Below are 14,265 nucleotides of genomic sequence, written 5' to 3' on the forward strand. Positions count from 1 at the left end.
TCTCCACTGTGACAGCAATGGGCAAACCTGACAATGTGTCTATCTGAGATTCCAAGGCTTGTTCCCATCAGGAACCTTCAACTGTTAAGAATGAATGATCCTTAATGTTTGCAGTCAACATATCTACAGTATGTTTTTTAAATGTTTTTTCATCTAAATATAGGGACGCTGAATCATTGTCTAACTTCTACACTTAAAAATATCCGGGCTTCCATGGTGGCGCAGTGGTTGAGCGTCCGCCTGCTGATGCAGGGGGCGCGGGTTCGTGCCCCGGTCAGGAAGATCCCACGTGCTGCGGAGCGGCTGGGCCCGTGAGCCGTGGCTGCTGAGCCTGCGCGTCCGGAGCCTGTGCTCCGCAACGGGAGAGGCCACAACAGTGAGAGCCCCGCGTACCGCAAAAAAAAAAAAAAAAAAAAAAATATATATATATATATATACCAATGCAGTGAATAATTGTCTAATAATTAGCAGAGAGAAAGCAAAGAATTCAGCTCCGAGAGAGGAAATAGTCTTTGTGATGGGAGCCTGTTACAATTAATCATGATTACAAATGCTTCTCTGACGAGATTGCAGCCTCTGGTGAACATATACAAAGCAAATGGATGTCACCAGCTTCAGCATCAGATGTTTCATCAAGGCATCAGGATGACAAGATATGCCATTATTAACAAAGCAGAACTAGGTGACAGACAAGAGCTGGTACCATTTTTATGTTTACATTTAATGTATATGCACCTGTGGCATATTCCATATCCTTTTTTCTTTAAATGAACACGGGGATACACACTTTAGAGATGTTGTCATAATTCTTCCTTCCTGGCATTTTACTTTCCTTTAACTTTCCACCTCGGGTTTTTAGCCCCAGTGGTTTTGGCTCTTTATTCTTCTTTAATACTCCATCAATTGAAAGAGACATGTTGTCTGAAGATCAGCTTTGGATGAACAGGTGATCAAGGGTACAACATTTTTACAGCAGAAGACTTTCCAGGAGTAACAAACATGCCTGCCAATGGTAACACTGGGATCCAGCGGGCAAAGAGTTGGAGTAATTGGAGTTAGTTTGTGGATAAGGAGAGAAAAGAAGGTCCACTGTAACACAGAGGGCAGAGGAGCTGCAGTCAGGGGTCTGACAGGCTCTCCAGGGAGCCAGTTGGATAAAGTTACCTGGGAGTGAAGTACGTGAGGCTCTTCAGAATTACTGAGGTATATAAAGAATTGTGGTCAGAAAGATGTTCAGAAAATGGGGAGAAATAATTATTAAATTGATCTTGAAGGCCAAACCCAACGTTCATTAGAGACTGTAGATTTATACGTATTAAGCTTTGACTCATGAATTTTTCCGAGTCTTGGAAAACACTTCCTAGATGGGTGGTGTTCTGAATGAGAGTGGATTCTGAAGGCTTTATGAGGACCACATAGATGGGGAAAGAGGATGAGAAGAAGCAGAGTCGACTGATGGTGAATGCAGACACCACAGAGTTTTCATTCAGGTCCGTCAAAATTAAGGTTCAAATAACAATCAGTTACTATCCATGAGATAATCTTGCTCTAAAATTTCTCTAAATAAAATTAAATAGCACAATTAACAAAGCCTCAGAACAGTTACAATCTCTATTGTTATTATTACCCTCCTGTCCTTGCATACTTTTTTAAGCCTAGCGGAAGGGAGGCCTTTAAACTAAAAGCACTTAATTTTATTGAAAAAAAGGCATGAACTGACTCCGTTTAAGCCAGAGATTCTCGTGAGTGATGATGACAGTTGTCACTGATTGAGGACCTACTATGTTCCAGGAACTGCATTAGACACTTTATGTACAGTTTCCCCTTGATCTCACAATAACCCAAGGAGATGGGCATTATTTTTTTCCCATTAATAGTTTGCCATTATCTAGATCTATAGTACACTGAAAAAGATGATATGTTTCATCATGGTGGGAACAGCACGGAAAAAATGGGGACTTTCTAGGTGCTTCTGGTCATGCCCAGCAAATACGCGTCTATTAAATGACTGAAGGGTCTAATACTTGTTGGCAGTTCACAGGCTGTGAGGAATAAAAAAAAATATAGTTTATAGGGAAATTAGGACATACACGCATAAAGAACCCATCCAGGCTAAAATAAAACACGGAAAACCCAAAACCAAAGAATGATGTCATTCACTTTCATATATTTGGCTTAAATTTCATGGTGGGAATTCCATAACTGATGAGTTATTGAATAAATTAATGAAATTATTGCATCAATTATTGAAATCAGTGCACCAACTTCCCAAATGCTAGATTGTGAGGTACTGGCTCTAAGAACTAAAATAGTCTGGAGAAGAAAATCTCATTACGGACTTGGGTTGTAGCAAGATTTCCTGAATGAGGTGAGATCTGAACCGGACCTGAAGAATTTGAAATATCGGAATTACAAAGAAGAACTGAAGTCATGCTGGGTAGCAGGAATACAGTAAATGGGCACAGGACCTCCTTCCCGGTCCCCCTCTGTAGCTCCAGCTCCATCCTCCTCTCCCACTGCTGCTGCCTCCCAGCCTTTTGCCCTGAGCTCATCTGCTCTGTTCGCATTTGCCCTACCTTGGACCCTGTCCAGCTAGTTCTCAGAATGCCTTGACACTAGCATTGATTTGGCTAGGGCATCTTTGGATTAACTAGCAATGCCTCTGCCCTTTGGTGGGGAGTATAAAAACAAACAGTGTTTGTCCTATGGATGATGAGAGGCTTTTGCAAGCAAAGTAATAAATTATTCTGTCCCCGTAATGATGAATCCCTCCCACTCGCAAACAGCTGTGAAGAGGGCTTCCCCTGGAAATGTTGGCATTTGGGAGACCTTCTCAAGGCTTCCAGAAAGACATTCCTAGCAGGTCCTCATAACAACCTTTCAACTCCCCTTGTGTCTCGGCCCTAAAGTCAAGGCCAATGTAAACACACTCTTCTCAGACTCTGTTGACAGGGGCTCAGCCCAAAACCCAGGGTTCCTCCATACACTGAGGTCTTGTTTCCCAGGGACCAGAAAAGCATCTTCTAGTGAAGGTTTCCTCAATCATTTCTAGCTTGGCTTCCATCAGAGATTCCAGGAATTAGAGTCACTTTGTATTTTGTCTCATGACAGGTGAAGGGCTGCCCCTGATCAGAGCAAGGAATTGGTTGGGTTTTTAGAAAAGTCCATACCTCCAGTTGCGGGAAAAACCTGTTGATCGTCGCGGCGACCCTCATATGACTGACCACTTTTTGACTCGGAAAAAGGCCCTGAGCGCCACACCACTGTGTTTAGGAGTCATGTTTTCTTGATTCTGTTTTTCAGGAACAATATGAGACACCAGGAGCTGTGCTCAGCGGCAGATCCGCTTTTCCAAAACAGAGCTCACTTTTGGAGTGGAAAGAGCGATTCCACTTTTCCCAAGTGGAGAGACAGCTTCTGTTTTGCTACAGCTCGTGAGCCAGCAGTGCCATCCTTACAAGAAAAGATGAGCTGCTGGTATCTCATGAAAAAGACAACTATAAACTCTGTCAGTAAAACAGTGCCTTGTATTTCCAAAATAGCGTTCCAACCCTCCCAGCGCAAGGGAGCTCACAGAAGATCCTGAGAAAGGGGTAAAAGAACAAGGATAGAGCAGGAAAGTTTAACTGGTGTCAGGGGGTAGCAGGTGGAGGTCCAAATCCTGCGGTGGGAAATACTGTTTGGAGATGCTGGTGCCAGTCTTTACTAAATACTTTCTTGTAAGGGCTTAAAGTTTTTCCTCTGGGATTTAAAATACTTAGGTCTATAAATCCAATATTTTGATGGCAAAAGTCCTGTCTTTTTTATTATATAATATGAAAAAAAAAACACCCTCCCATAGGAACAGATCAGTAATGCAGGAAAAAACTCTGCCGACCTGAAGGATATAGTTTTGATTACCAAGATCATAGCAGCTCCTTTTGTTGATTTTATAACTCCAGCTAATTTCACTTCCTGTCCGGGGTATTATTTCCTGGTAAAGGTAGGAAGAAAGTCCCAGCACTTGACAGGCCTGCCTTCCCTGAAATTAACAGATTGCCCACACGAGAGACGTCGGCGTGTGCCAGCCCTCCAGCGAAGAAGGAGCAGGTTCAGGACCTGGCACTGTGCAGCCGAGTGGCACTGCTCCCAGAACTCTCATCCAATAAAGAGCCATTATGGGATCTGGACCCTTCAACATACAGGACAAATGACTCAAATGAAAAGCACAATGCACGTTGAGTGGAACCTGAAACTTGAATGGAGTGGTAATCACTTCCTTAGTAGAGACCACATTATTTTTCATGCAACTTCATTCTGTAATTCAGTCCCTGCCTAGTGTAATAGTACAGATTTCCATTTATCAGTTAAGTGAGAATGGTTACTATGACAACCATTAAGCAATATAGGTTACTAGCATCGGTGGGGAAGAGAAGTGGAAGATTGTTAGGGGATATGGGAAGGGATTGGCATTCAACAGGAAGAAACAAAACATCTCAAAACACAAGGGAGTGCCGACGCTTTCCATATGGGATCAACACAAACTGTAGTTCAGCTATTGGGAACTTTGAGACCGTATCGAATGATGTAAGAAACTAAATCTAAAATCAGGTCCAGGGGTTCCAAACAGTTGTGATTTGTATGTGAGAATGAGGTCTCTGGCATGAGGTAGGCCTGAGGCTGGGGGACTAAGGTCCAGATTAAGGGCATCTACAGTGCAGGTGGCACCCCATTGTTAAGCTTCAGGTGGTGCAGACTGGGGATCTAGTGCTTAGACTCAACTACCAAGGAGTCTGGGATGAGTCAGGGTGCTGATACAGGCTGAGCCATAGTTTCCATCTGGGTGACCTGGAGTGACTCATTATGCAACAGCCAACCTCACCACCAAAAAAAAAAAAAAAAAAGATGCCACTCTCAGCTAAGCTTTCTCAAATGAATACATAGGAGGGGACAGTTGAATTAGACACCATGGATCAAATGAAAACCACTCTTCCAGCTGGACCAATGTACCGAACTCCACGTTCCTCGGTTTTAGAACTAGGTTTTTCTATCTCTGAGCCAATTATATATTTCAGCTAATCGGTTTTGACTAGAAACATGGTCTGTCTCAAATAAGCCTCTTTGCTTATGATCTGGAACTTAGAATTGGTCACACTATCCTAACAGGGTCACTCGCTCTACTTACCTTCTGACATATACAACTAACAACAGACTTATGTCCACATACATGTACCACTTTAATAAAAACATCCCCAATATCTGTGAGAGGATAAAAGTACTTCAACAGAAAGGCCATTGGAGTCAATGTTCAATTTTTGGTTTTCATTCACCATTTTTGACCAGCATGGTTTCACCTCCATAAGTAATTTAAAAAGAAGATAGGCATTTTATTTTATTTATTTTTTTATTTTAAATGTGTTAATTGTTCCTATCAATTTGTGATTATGTCTTTGTAGTAGGTAGCTTGTACCTGGTTGAAAGTACAAATAAATATTTCTTCCAGTAACCAGCATTAAATTTTCCCATGTTATCCACTCACCAGAATTAAGCAAAATGATGGATTTGAGGCACACGAACTCCTCTCCCTGGAGATTCATCATACGGAACCGAGACGATGTAGCCAGCAACATGTCAAAGATCTCCACCATGCCCTCAACACATTTTCCCTGGTTCCTATGAAAACACAGGAAAAAGGAATTAAAGAACAGGAAAGCTTCCAGAAGAAATGATAAGGTTCACATTCATAAAAATTTACTGGCTCCAAATCTGTAACAAAAAACCACAGCCCATTCTCTTCATAGAGCATGAACATTCATTTGAATTCTAGAAGGCAAGATGAAGAAAGATTTTCCATCAATAAAACATTTTCATTTCAAATTCTTAGAAGAGATGTATTATTCAATCCCCAAATCTGTCATGCTGAATATGAAGTTCTTCAACCTATGGGTAATTAAAAATGATTCAAATTCAGGTAAATAATTTTTCTAATAAATATTTATCAAACTGCTACTATATTCTAGACGTTGTGGTAGTAATGAGAATAAAAATAGGGCCTCTAATCTCAATATGCTCATGACCTTGAAATAATATAATCAGTTTTAATAGACATATAAAATGCTTTTGAAATACAGGACAAACTAGGAAAACTATGAGCTGTAGTTGTGCTGGAACCATTGGTGTTGCCTAGGATGACAGGTAAAGATTTGCCGAGTGGGTGGCATTTGAATTGACATTTTAAGAAAACGTAAATAGGATTTCATTGAGTTGAGGTGTGAAAGCATCATTGGAAGAGGCCCTAAACATGGAGAGGAGGAACAGTGTGAAAGAACTTGGAGCAGTGTGCTATAAGCAGAAGGAGATAGGAGAGTAATCTGGGAAAGAAGGACAATGTCGGTTGATGAAGGATGTCCTACATCATTATATAAGAAGTTTAGGCTTTTCCCCTGTACAACAGAGCTTTGGCATCAAGGATTTAGCATTAATAGTTGCAACTACTGAATAAGCAAACTCACAGGTTCAAAACATGTAATATTTTCAAAAGAAAGTATTAGTATCTTTTCCGTAGGGTTGGTGCAAAAATTAAATGAAGAGATAGATGATACATGTGAAAGGAATTCATTCATCTTGTTATTCATGAGCTGAATTTTGGGCATGATGGGTTTGGGGGGCTAGAAAGAAGCTAGAATATTTTATGTGTATGCAAACATATGTTTGTGCAATATATAAAAATTTAAAACATGAACAGTAAACACGTTGTCCAGCACCTTGTTTTGTTTTTAATTGATATATTTTGGGGTTCTTCATCAACGGTTTTTAAGAGCTGCATAATTTTTCACTAAACAAAATGCTATTATTTCTCTAACTACTTCTTTGTTGGTTGATATTTAGTTTGATTTCAAGTATTGTGCTGTTACAAACATTTCATGCAATGACTATACTTATGTTTATGTCTAGACACATGTATAAATAGCTATAGAATAAATTCCTAGAAGCCAAATTGCTAGATTGGGGGACTTATGTACTCTTAATTTGGACAAATAGTTCAAATATTGCTTCTAAAGAGCTTGTACCATTAGGCTGTTGGTTGGAGAATATATTGGTATAAGCTCTTCCTCTGAGCTGCGTGCTTTTGTACTTTGCCCATATTTTTTGTTGGGTTTTTGGTCATTTTCACATTGATTCTTAAGAGCTCTTTATATATTACAGTAATTAGCCTTTTGTTCTATGTGCTTTTAATTATTTTCTCACTATTTGTCATATTTTTCTTTTGATTTTGTTTCTAGTATTTTCTTCTGCAAAATATTCAATTATTAAATAATCAAATTTATCAAGCTTTCATTATGGCTTTAGAACAGTATGTCTTGCTTGAAAAGGTCATTCTCCCTTCCAATAACATATTAAAAACGACCTTATGTTTCCTTCTAATACATTTCCATGTCTTTACACTTAAATCTTTGATCTTCTGGGATTTATTTTTATAACAACTTTATTGAGATATAATATCATATCATATCATTCACCCATTTAAAGTGTACAATTCAATGGATTTTAGTATATTTATAGAGTTGTGCAATCATCATTTGAGATTTCCTTTGGTGTAAGATGCGAGACAGGGATTCAGCTTCGTATTTTTCCAGGCAGCTACTTAGTTTTCTTAACACCATTTATGGAATAAGCCATCTTTTTTCACAGTGACTTAAAATATGCTAGGTGGGGCTTTCCTGGTGGCGCAGTGGTTGGGAGTCTGCCTGCTGATGCAGGGGGCGCGTGTTCATGCCCCGGTCCAGGAGGGTCCCGCGTGCCGCGGGGTGGCTGGGCCTGTGGGCCGTTGCTGCTGGGCCTGCGTGTCTGGAGCCTGTGCTCCACAGCAGGAGAGGCCACAGCGGTGAGAGGCCTGCATACCGCAAAAAAAAAAAAAAAAAAAAAAAGAAAAAAAATATATATGCTAGGTACTTTTGATAAATTCATTTACTTCTTACAACTTCTCTTAAAGGTTAGTATTATTTTCCCTATTTTCCAAATGAGGAAATTAGGACTCAGACTTGTTAAGTCAAACCACACTGCCTACCAACCAAAAGAAAGTATTCCAACAATAAGATTTTCTTTGTCTTCCTTTCTTGCTCTACTTTAATTCATTCAAAAAGACTTATTGAGGGCCCCTTATATATCAGGCTTTGTGCTAACATTAGGGGACAGAGAAGAAAGCCACGGCCCTTGTTAATGAAGAGATCAGGATGGGTGGAGGGAGTGAGATAAATTAGGAGTTTGGAATTAGCAGATACACACTACTATACATAAAATAGATAAACAACAAGATCCTACTGTATAGCACAGGGAACTATATTCAATATCTTGTGATAAACTATAATGCAAAAGAACCTGAAAAAGAATATATATATATGTGTATGTATGTATATATAAATAAAATATATATATATATATAACTGAATAACTTTGCTATATACCAGAAACTAACACAACATTGTATATCAACTATACTTCAATAAAAATTTTAAATAAATAAAGAGATCCAGAACAGGGGCAAACAGACAAGAAAAAGATGAGTGCAATACAACAGGATACATTCCCCAGAAGAGGTATAGAAAGAGTCTTATATCTAATGTCAGTCTCCCCAGATTTAGCCCAGATCAATATTGAAGCAATTGTCATAGAATTCTCCAATAAAGGTAAAAAGAGTTTTTATGTAAAATGCTTAGAATGGCATGTAGCACACCGTAGGGGCCATATTTAAGTCTTAGCTACAGACATATTGATAAATAGGTAGATCCATAGGTATCCGGGTAGAGGTTGGCCTTTTTACCTGAAGTATCCAGAGAACAATTGCCACAGTGCATTTTGCTTTGTGGAAGTCCAGGTGCATGAGAGCGTGACATAAGCAGAGGGGAATCTTTAAAAGCTATATTGGCAAGGCGGACCTTCAAGATGGCGGAGGAGTAAGACGTGGAGATCACCTTCCTCCCCACAAATACATCAAAAATATATCTACGTGTGGAACAACTCCTACAGAACACCTACTGAACGCTGGTAGAAGACCTCAGACTTCCCAAAAGGCAAGAAAATCCCCATGTGCCTGGGTAAGGCAAAAGAAAAAAGAAAAAACAGAGACAAAAGAATAGGGACAGGACCTGCATCTCTGGGAGGGAGCTGTGAAGGAGGAAAAGTTTCCACATACTAGGGAGCCCCTTCACTGGTGGAGACTGCGGGTGGGAGGGAGGGAAGCTTCGGAGCCACAGAGGAGACCACAGCAACAGGTGTGCAGAGGGCAAAGCGAAGAGATTTCCGCACAGAGGATCAGGGCCGACTGGCACTCACCAGCCTGAGAGGCTTGTCTGCTCACCCGCTCAGGCGGGTGGGGGCTGGGAGCTGAGGCTCGGGCTTCAGAGGTCAGATCCCAGGGAGAGGACTGGGGTTGGCTGCGTGAACACAGACTGAAGGGGGCTAGTGCACCACATCTAGCCGGGAGGGAGTCCGGGGAAATGTCTGGAACTGCCTAAGAGGCAAGAGACCATTGTTTCAGGGTGCGCGAGGAGAGGGGATTCCTTCCCTGTCTGCCCACAGAAGGCAGAGCACTGCCTAAACGAGCTCCAGAGACGGCTGTGAGCCATGGCTATCAGCACAGACACCAGAGACAGGGACGAAACACTAACGCTGCTGATGCAGCCACCAAGAATCCTGTGTGCAAGCACAGGTCACTACCCACACCCCTCCCCCACGGGGAGCCTGTGCAGCCTGCAACTGACGGGGTCCAGTGATCCAGGGACAACTTCCCTGGGAGAACACACAGTGCGCTTCAGGCTGTTGAAACGTCACACCGGCGTCTGCCACTGCAGGCTCATCCTGCATTCCAATTATAACTACTGTACCCCTCCTTCCCCCAGGCATGAGTGACCCAGAGCCCCCTAATCAGCCGCTGCTTTAACCCTCTCCTGTGTGGGTGGGGAACACTACACACAGAGGCGGGGCCAAAACCAAAGCTGAACCCCAGGAGCTGTGCAAACAAAGAAGAGAAAGGGAAATCTCTCCATGCAGCCTCAGGAGCAGCAGATTATATCCCCACAATCAAGTTGACGTACCCTGCATCTGTGGAATACCTGAATAGACAATGAATCAACCCAAAATTGAGGCGGTGGAGTTTGGGAGGAGCTGTAGACTTGGGGTTTTCTGTCTGCAACTGACTTCTTTCTGATTTTTATGTTTATCTTTGTAGTTTTTAGCACTTGTTATCACTGGTGGATATGTTTATTGATTTGGTTGCTCTCTTCTTTTTTTTAATTACTTTTTTATTTTAATAATTTTTTTATTTTAATAATTTCATTTCATTTTATTTTTATTTTCTTTTTTTCTCCCATTTCTTCTGAGCTGTGTGGCTGACAGGGTCTTGGTGCTACGGCCTGGTGTCAGGCCTGAGCCTCTGAGGTGGGAGAGCTAAGTTCAGGACATTGGACCACCAGAGACCTCCTGGCCCCATGTAATATCAATCGTCGAGAGCTCTACCAGATATCTCCATCACATTGCTAAGACCCAGCTCCAACCAACGGCCAGCAAGCTCCAGTGCTGGATGCCCCATAAAAAACAACTAGCAAGACAGGAAAACAACACCACCCATTAGCAGAGAGGCTGTCTAAAATCATACTAAGTTCACAGACACCCCAAAACACACCACCGGATGCAGCCCTGCCCACCAGAACACAGGCACCAGTCCCCTCCACCAGGAAGCCTAAACAAGCCACTGAACCAACCTTACCTACTGGGGACAGACACCAAAAATAACAGGAACTACGAACCTGCAGCCTGTGAAAAGGAGACCCCAAACACAGTAAGTTAAACAAAATGGAAAGACAGAGAAATATGTAGCAGATGAAGGAGCAAGTTAAAAACGGACCAGAACAAACTAATGAAGAGGAAATAGGCAGTCTACCTGAAAGAGAATTCAGAGTAATGATAGTAAAGATGATGCAAAATCTTGGAAATAGAATGGAGAGAATAAAAGAAATGTTTAACAAGGAACTGGAAGAACTAAAGAGCAAACAAACAATGATGAACAACACAATAAATGAAATTAAAAATTCTCTAGAAGGAATCAATAGCAGAATAACTGAGGCAGAAGAACGGATAAGTGACCTGGAAGGTAAAATAGTGGAAATAACTACCACAGAGCAGAATAAAGAAAAAAGAATGAAAAGAATTGAAGACAGTCTAAGAGACCTCTGGGACAACACTAAATGCACCAACATTCGAATTATAAGGGTCCCAGAAGAAAAAGAGTAAAAAAAGGGTCTGAGAAAATATTTGAAGAGATTATAGTTGAAAACTTCCCCAACATGGGAAAGAAATAGTCAAGTCCAGGAAGCACAGAGAGTCCCATATAGGATAAATCCAAGGAGAAACATGCCGAGACATATTAATCAAACTATCAAAAATTAAATACAAAGAAAAAATGTTAAAAGCAGCAAGGGAAAAGCAGCAAATAAAATACAAGGGAACCCCCATAAGGTTAACAGCTGATCTTTTGGCAGAAACTCTGCAAGCCAGAGGGAGTGGGAAGACACATTTAAAGTGATGAAAGGGAAAAACCTACAACCAATATTCTCCACCCAGCAAGGATCTCATTCAGATTCGATGGAGAAATTAAAACCTTTATAGACAAGCAAAAGTTAAGAGAATTCAGCACCACCAAACCAGCTTTACAACAAATGCTAAAGGAACTTCTCTAGGCAGGAAACACAAGAGAAGGAAAAGACTGACAATAACAAACCCCCCAAAATTAAGAAAACAGTAATAGGAACATACATATTGATAATTACCTTAAATGTAAATGGAGTAAATGCTCCAACCAAAAGACACAGACTGGCTGAAGGGATACAAGAAAAAGACCCATATATATATGCTGTCTACAAGAGACCAACTTCAGACCTAGGGACACATACAGACTGAAAGTGAGGGGATGGAAAAAGATATTCCATGCAAATTGAAATCAAAAGAAAGCTGGAGTAGCAATTCTCATATCAGACAAAATGGGCTTTAAAATAAAGCCTATTACAAGAGACAAAGAAAGACACTACATAATGATCAAGGGATCGATCCAAGAAGAAGATATAACAATTGTAAATATTTATGCACCCAACATAGGAGCACCTCAATATATAAGGCAAATGCTAACAGCCATAAAAGGGGAAATTGACAGTTTAACACAGTAATAGTAGGTGACTTTAACACCCCACTTTCACCAATGGACTGATCATCCAAAATGAAAATAAATAAGGAAACATAAGCTTTAAATGACACATTAAACAAGATGGACTTATGTGATATTTATAGGACATTCCATCCAAAAACAACAGAATACACTTTCTTTTCAAGTGCTCATGGAACATTCTCCAGGATAGATCATACCTTGGGTCACAAATCAAGCCTTGGTAAATTTATGAAAATTGAAATCATATCAAGTATCTTTTCCAACCACAATGCTATGAGACTAGATATCAATTACAGGAAAAAACTGTAAAAACTACAAACACATGGAGGCTAAACAATACACTGCTAAATAACGAAGAGATCACTGGAGAAATCAGAGAAAATCAAAAAATGCTTAGAAACAAATGACAATGAAAACACAATGACCCAAAACCTATGGGACTGAGCAAAAGCAGTTCTAAGAGGGAAGTTTATAGCAATACAAGCCTACCTCCAGAAACAAGAAAAATCTCAAATAAACAACATAACCTTACACCTAAAGCAGTTAGAAAAAGAAGAACAAAAAAACCCTAAAGTTAGCAGAAGGAAAGAAATCATAGAAATCAGATCAGAAATAAATGAAAAAGAGATGAAGGAAACAAAAGCAAAAATTAACAAAAGTAAAAGCTGGTTCTTTGAGAAGATAAACAAAATTGATAAACCACTAGGCAGCCTCATCAAGCAAAAAAGGGAGAAAACTCAAATCAACAGAAATAGAAATGAAAAAGGAAAAGTAACAACTGACCCTGCAGAAATACAAAGAATTGTGAGGGATTAATACAAGCAACTCTATGCCAATAGAATGGACAACCTGGAAGAAATGGACAAATTCTTAGAAAAGCACAACCTTCAGAGACTGAACCAGGAAGAAACAGAAAACATAAACAGACCAATCACAAGGACTGAAATTGTAACTGTGATTAAAAATCTTCCAACAAACAGAAGCCCAGGACCAGATGGATTCACAGGCAAATTCTACCAAACATTTAGAGAAGAGCTAATACCCGTCCTTCTCAAACTCTTCCAAAATATAACAGAGGGAGGAAAACTCCCAAATTCATTCTATGAGGCCACCATCACCCTGATACCAAAACCAGACAAAGATGTCACAAAAAAAGAAAACTACAGGCCAGTATCACTGATGAACATAGATGCAAAAATCCTCAACAAAATATCGCAAACAGAATCCAACAGCACATTAAAAGGATCATACAACATGATCAAGTGGCGTTTATCCCAGGAATGCAAGGATTCTTCGATATAGGCAAATCAATGAATGTGATACATCATATTAACAAACAGAAGGATAAAAACCATTTGATACTCTCAGTAGACGCAGAAAAAGCTTTTGACAAAATTCAACACCCATTTATCATAAAAACTCTCCAGAAAGTAGGCATAGAGGGAACTTACCTCAACATAATAAAGGCCATATATGACAAGCCCACAGCCAACATCATTCTCATATGGTGAAAAACTGCAACCATTTCCTTTAAAATCAGGAACAAGACAAGGATGTCCACTCTCACCACTATTATTCAACATAGTTTTGGAACTTGTAGCCGTAGCAATCAGAGAAGAAACAGAAATAAAAGGAATACAAATCAGAAAAGAAGAAGTAAAGCTGTCACTGTTTGCAGATGACATGATACTATACATAGAGAATCCTAAAGCTGCTACCAGAAAACTACTAGAGCTAATCAGTGAATCTGGTAAAGTAGCAAGATACAAAATTAATGCACCGAAATCTTTTGCATTCCGATACACTAATGATGAAAAATTTGAAAGAGAAATTAAGGAAACACCCCCATGTACCATTGCAACAAAAAGAATAACATATCTAGGAATAAACCTACCTAAGGAGACAAAAGACCTGTGTTCAGAAAACTATAAGACACTGATGAAAAAAATTAAAGATGATACAAACAGATGGAGAGATATACCATGTTCTTGGATTGGAAGAATCTACATTGTGAAAATGACTATACTACCCAAAGCAATCCACAGATTCAGTGCAACCCCTATCAAACC

General features: G+C 40.1%; 1 protein-coding gene across 1 annotated transcript in view; it reads right to left on the reverse strand.

Annotated features, from left to right (window-relative positions):
• The window catches only part of ESR1 (estrogen receptor 1), a 252,237-nt gene that overhangs the window by 23,907 nt on the left and 214,065 nt on the right, over positions 1 to 14,265 (reverse strand). Inside the window, exon 7 of the mRNA XM_032651735.1 lies at positions 5,519 to 5,652. Within this exon, the coding sequence (XP_032507626.1) occupies positions 5,519 to 5,652 (134 nt within the window). The remainder of the gene's footprint in view (positions 1 to 5,518; positions 5,653 to 14,265) is intronic.

The sequence above is a fragment of the Phocoena sinus genome, chromosome 12, assembly GCF_008692025.1.
Source record: "Phocoena sinus isolate mPhoSin1 chromosome 12, mPhoSin1.pri, whole genome shotgun sequence".
Lineage (NCBI taxonomy): Eukaryota > Metazoa > Chordata > Mammalia > Artiodactyla > Phocoenidae > Phocoena > Phocoena sinus.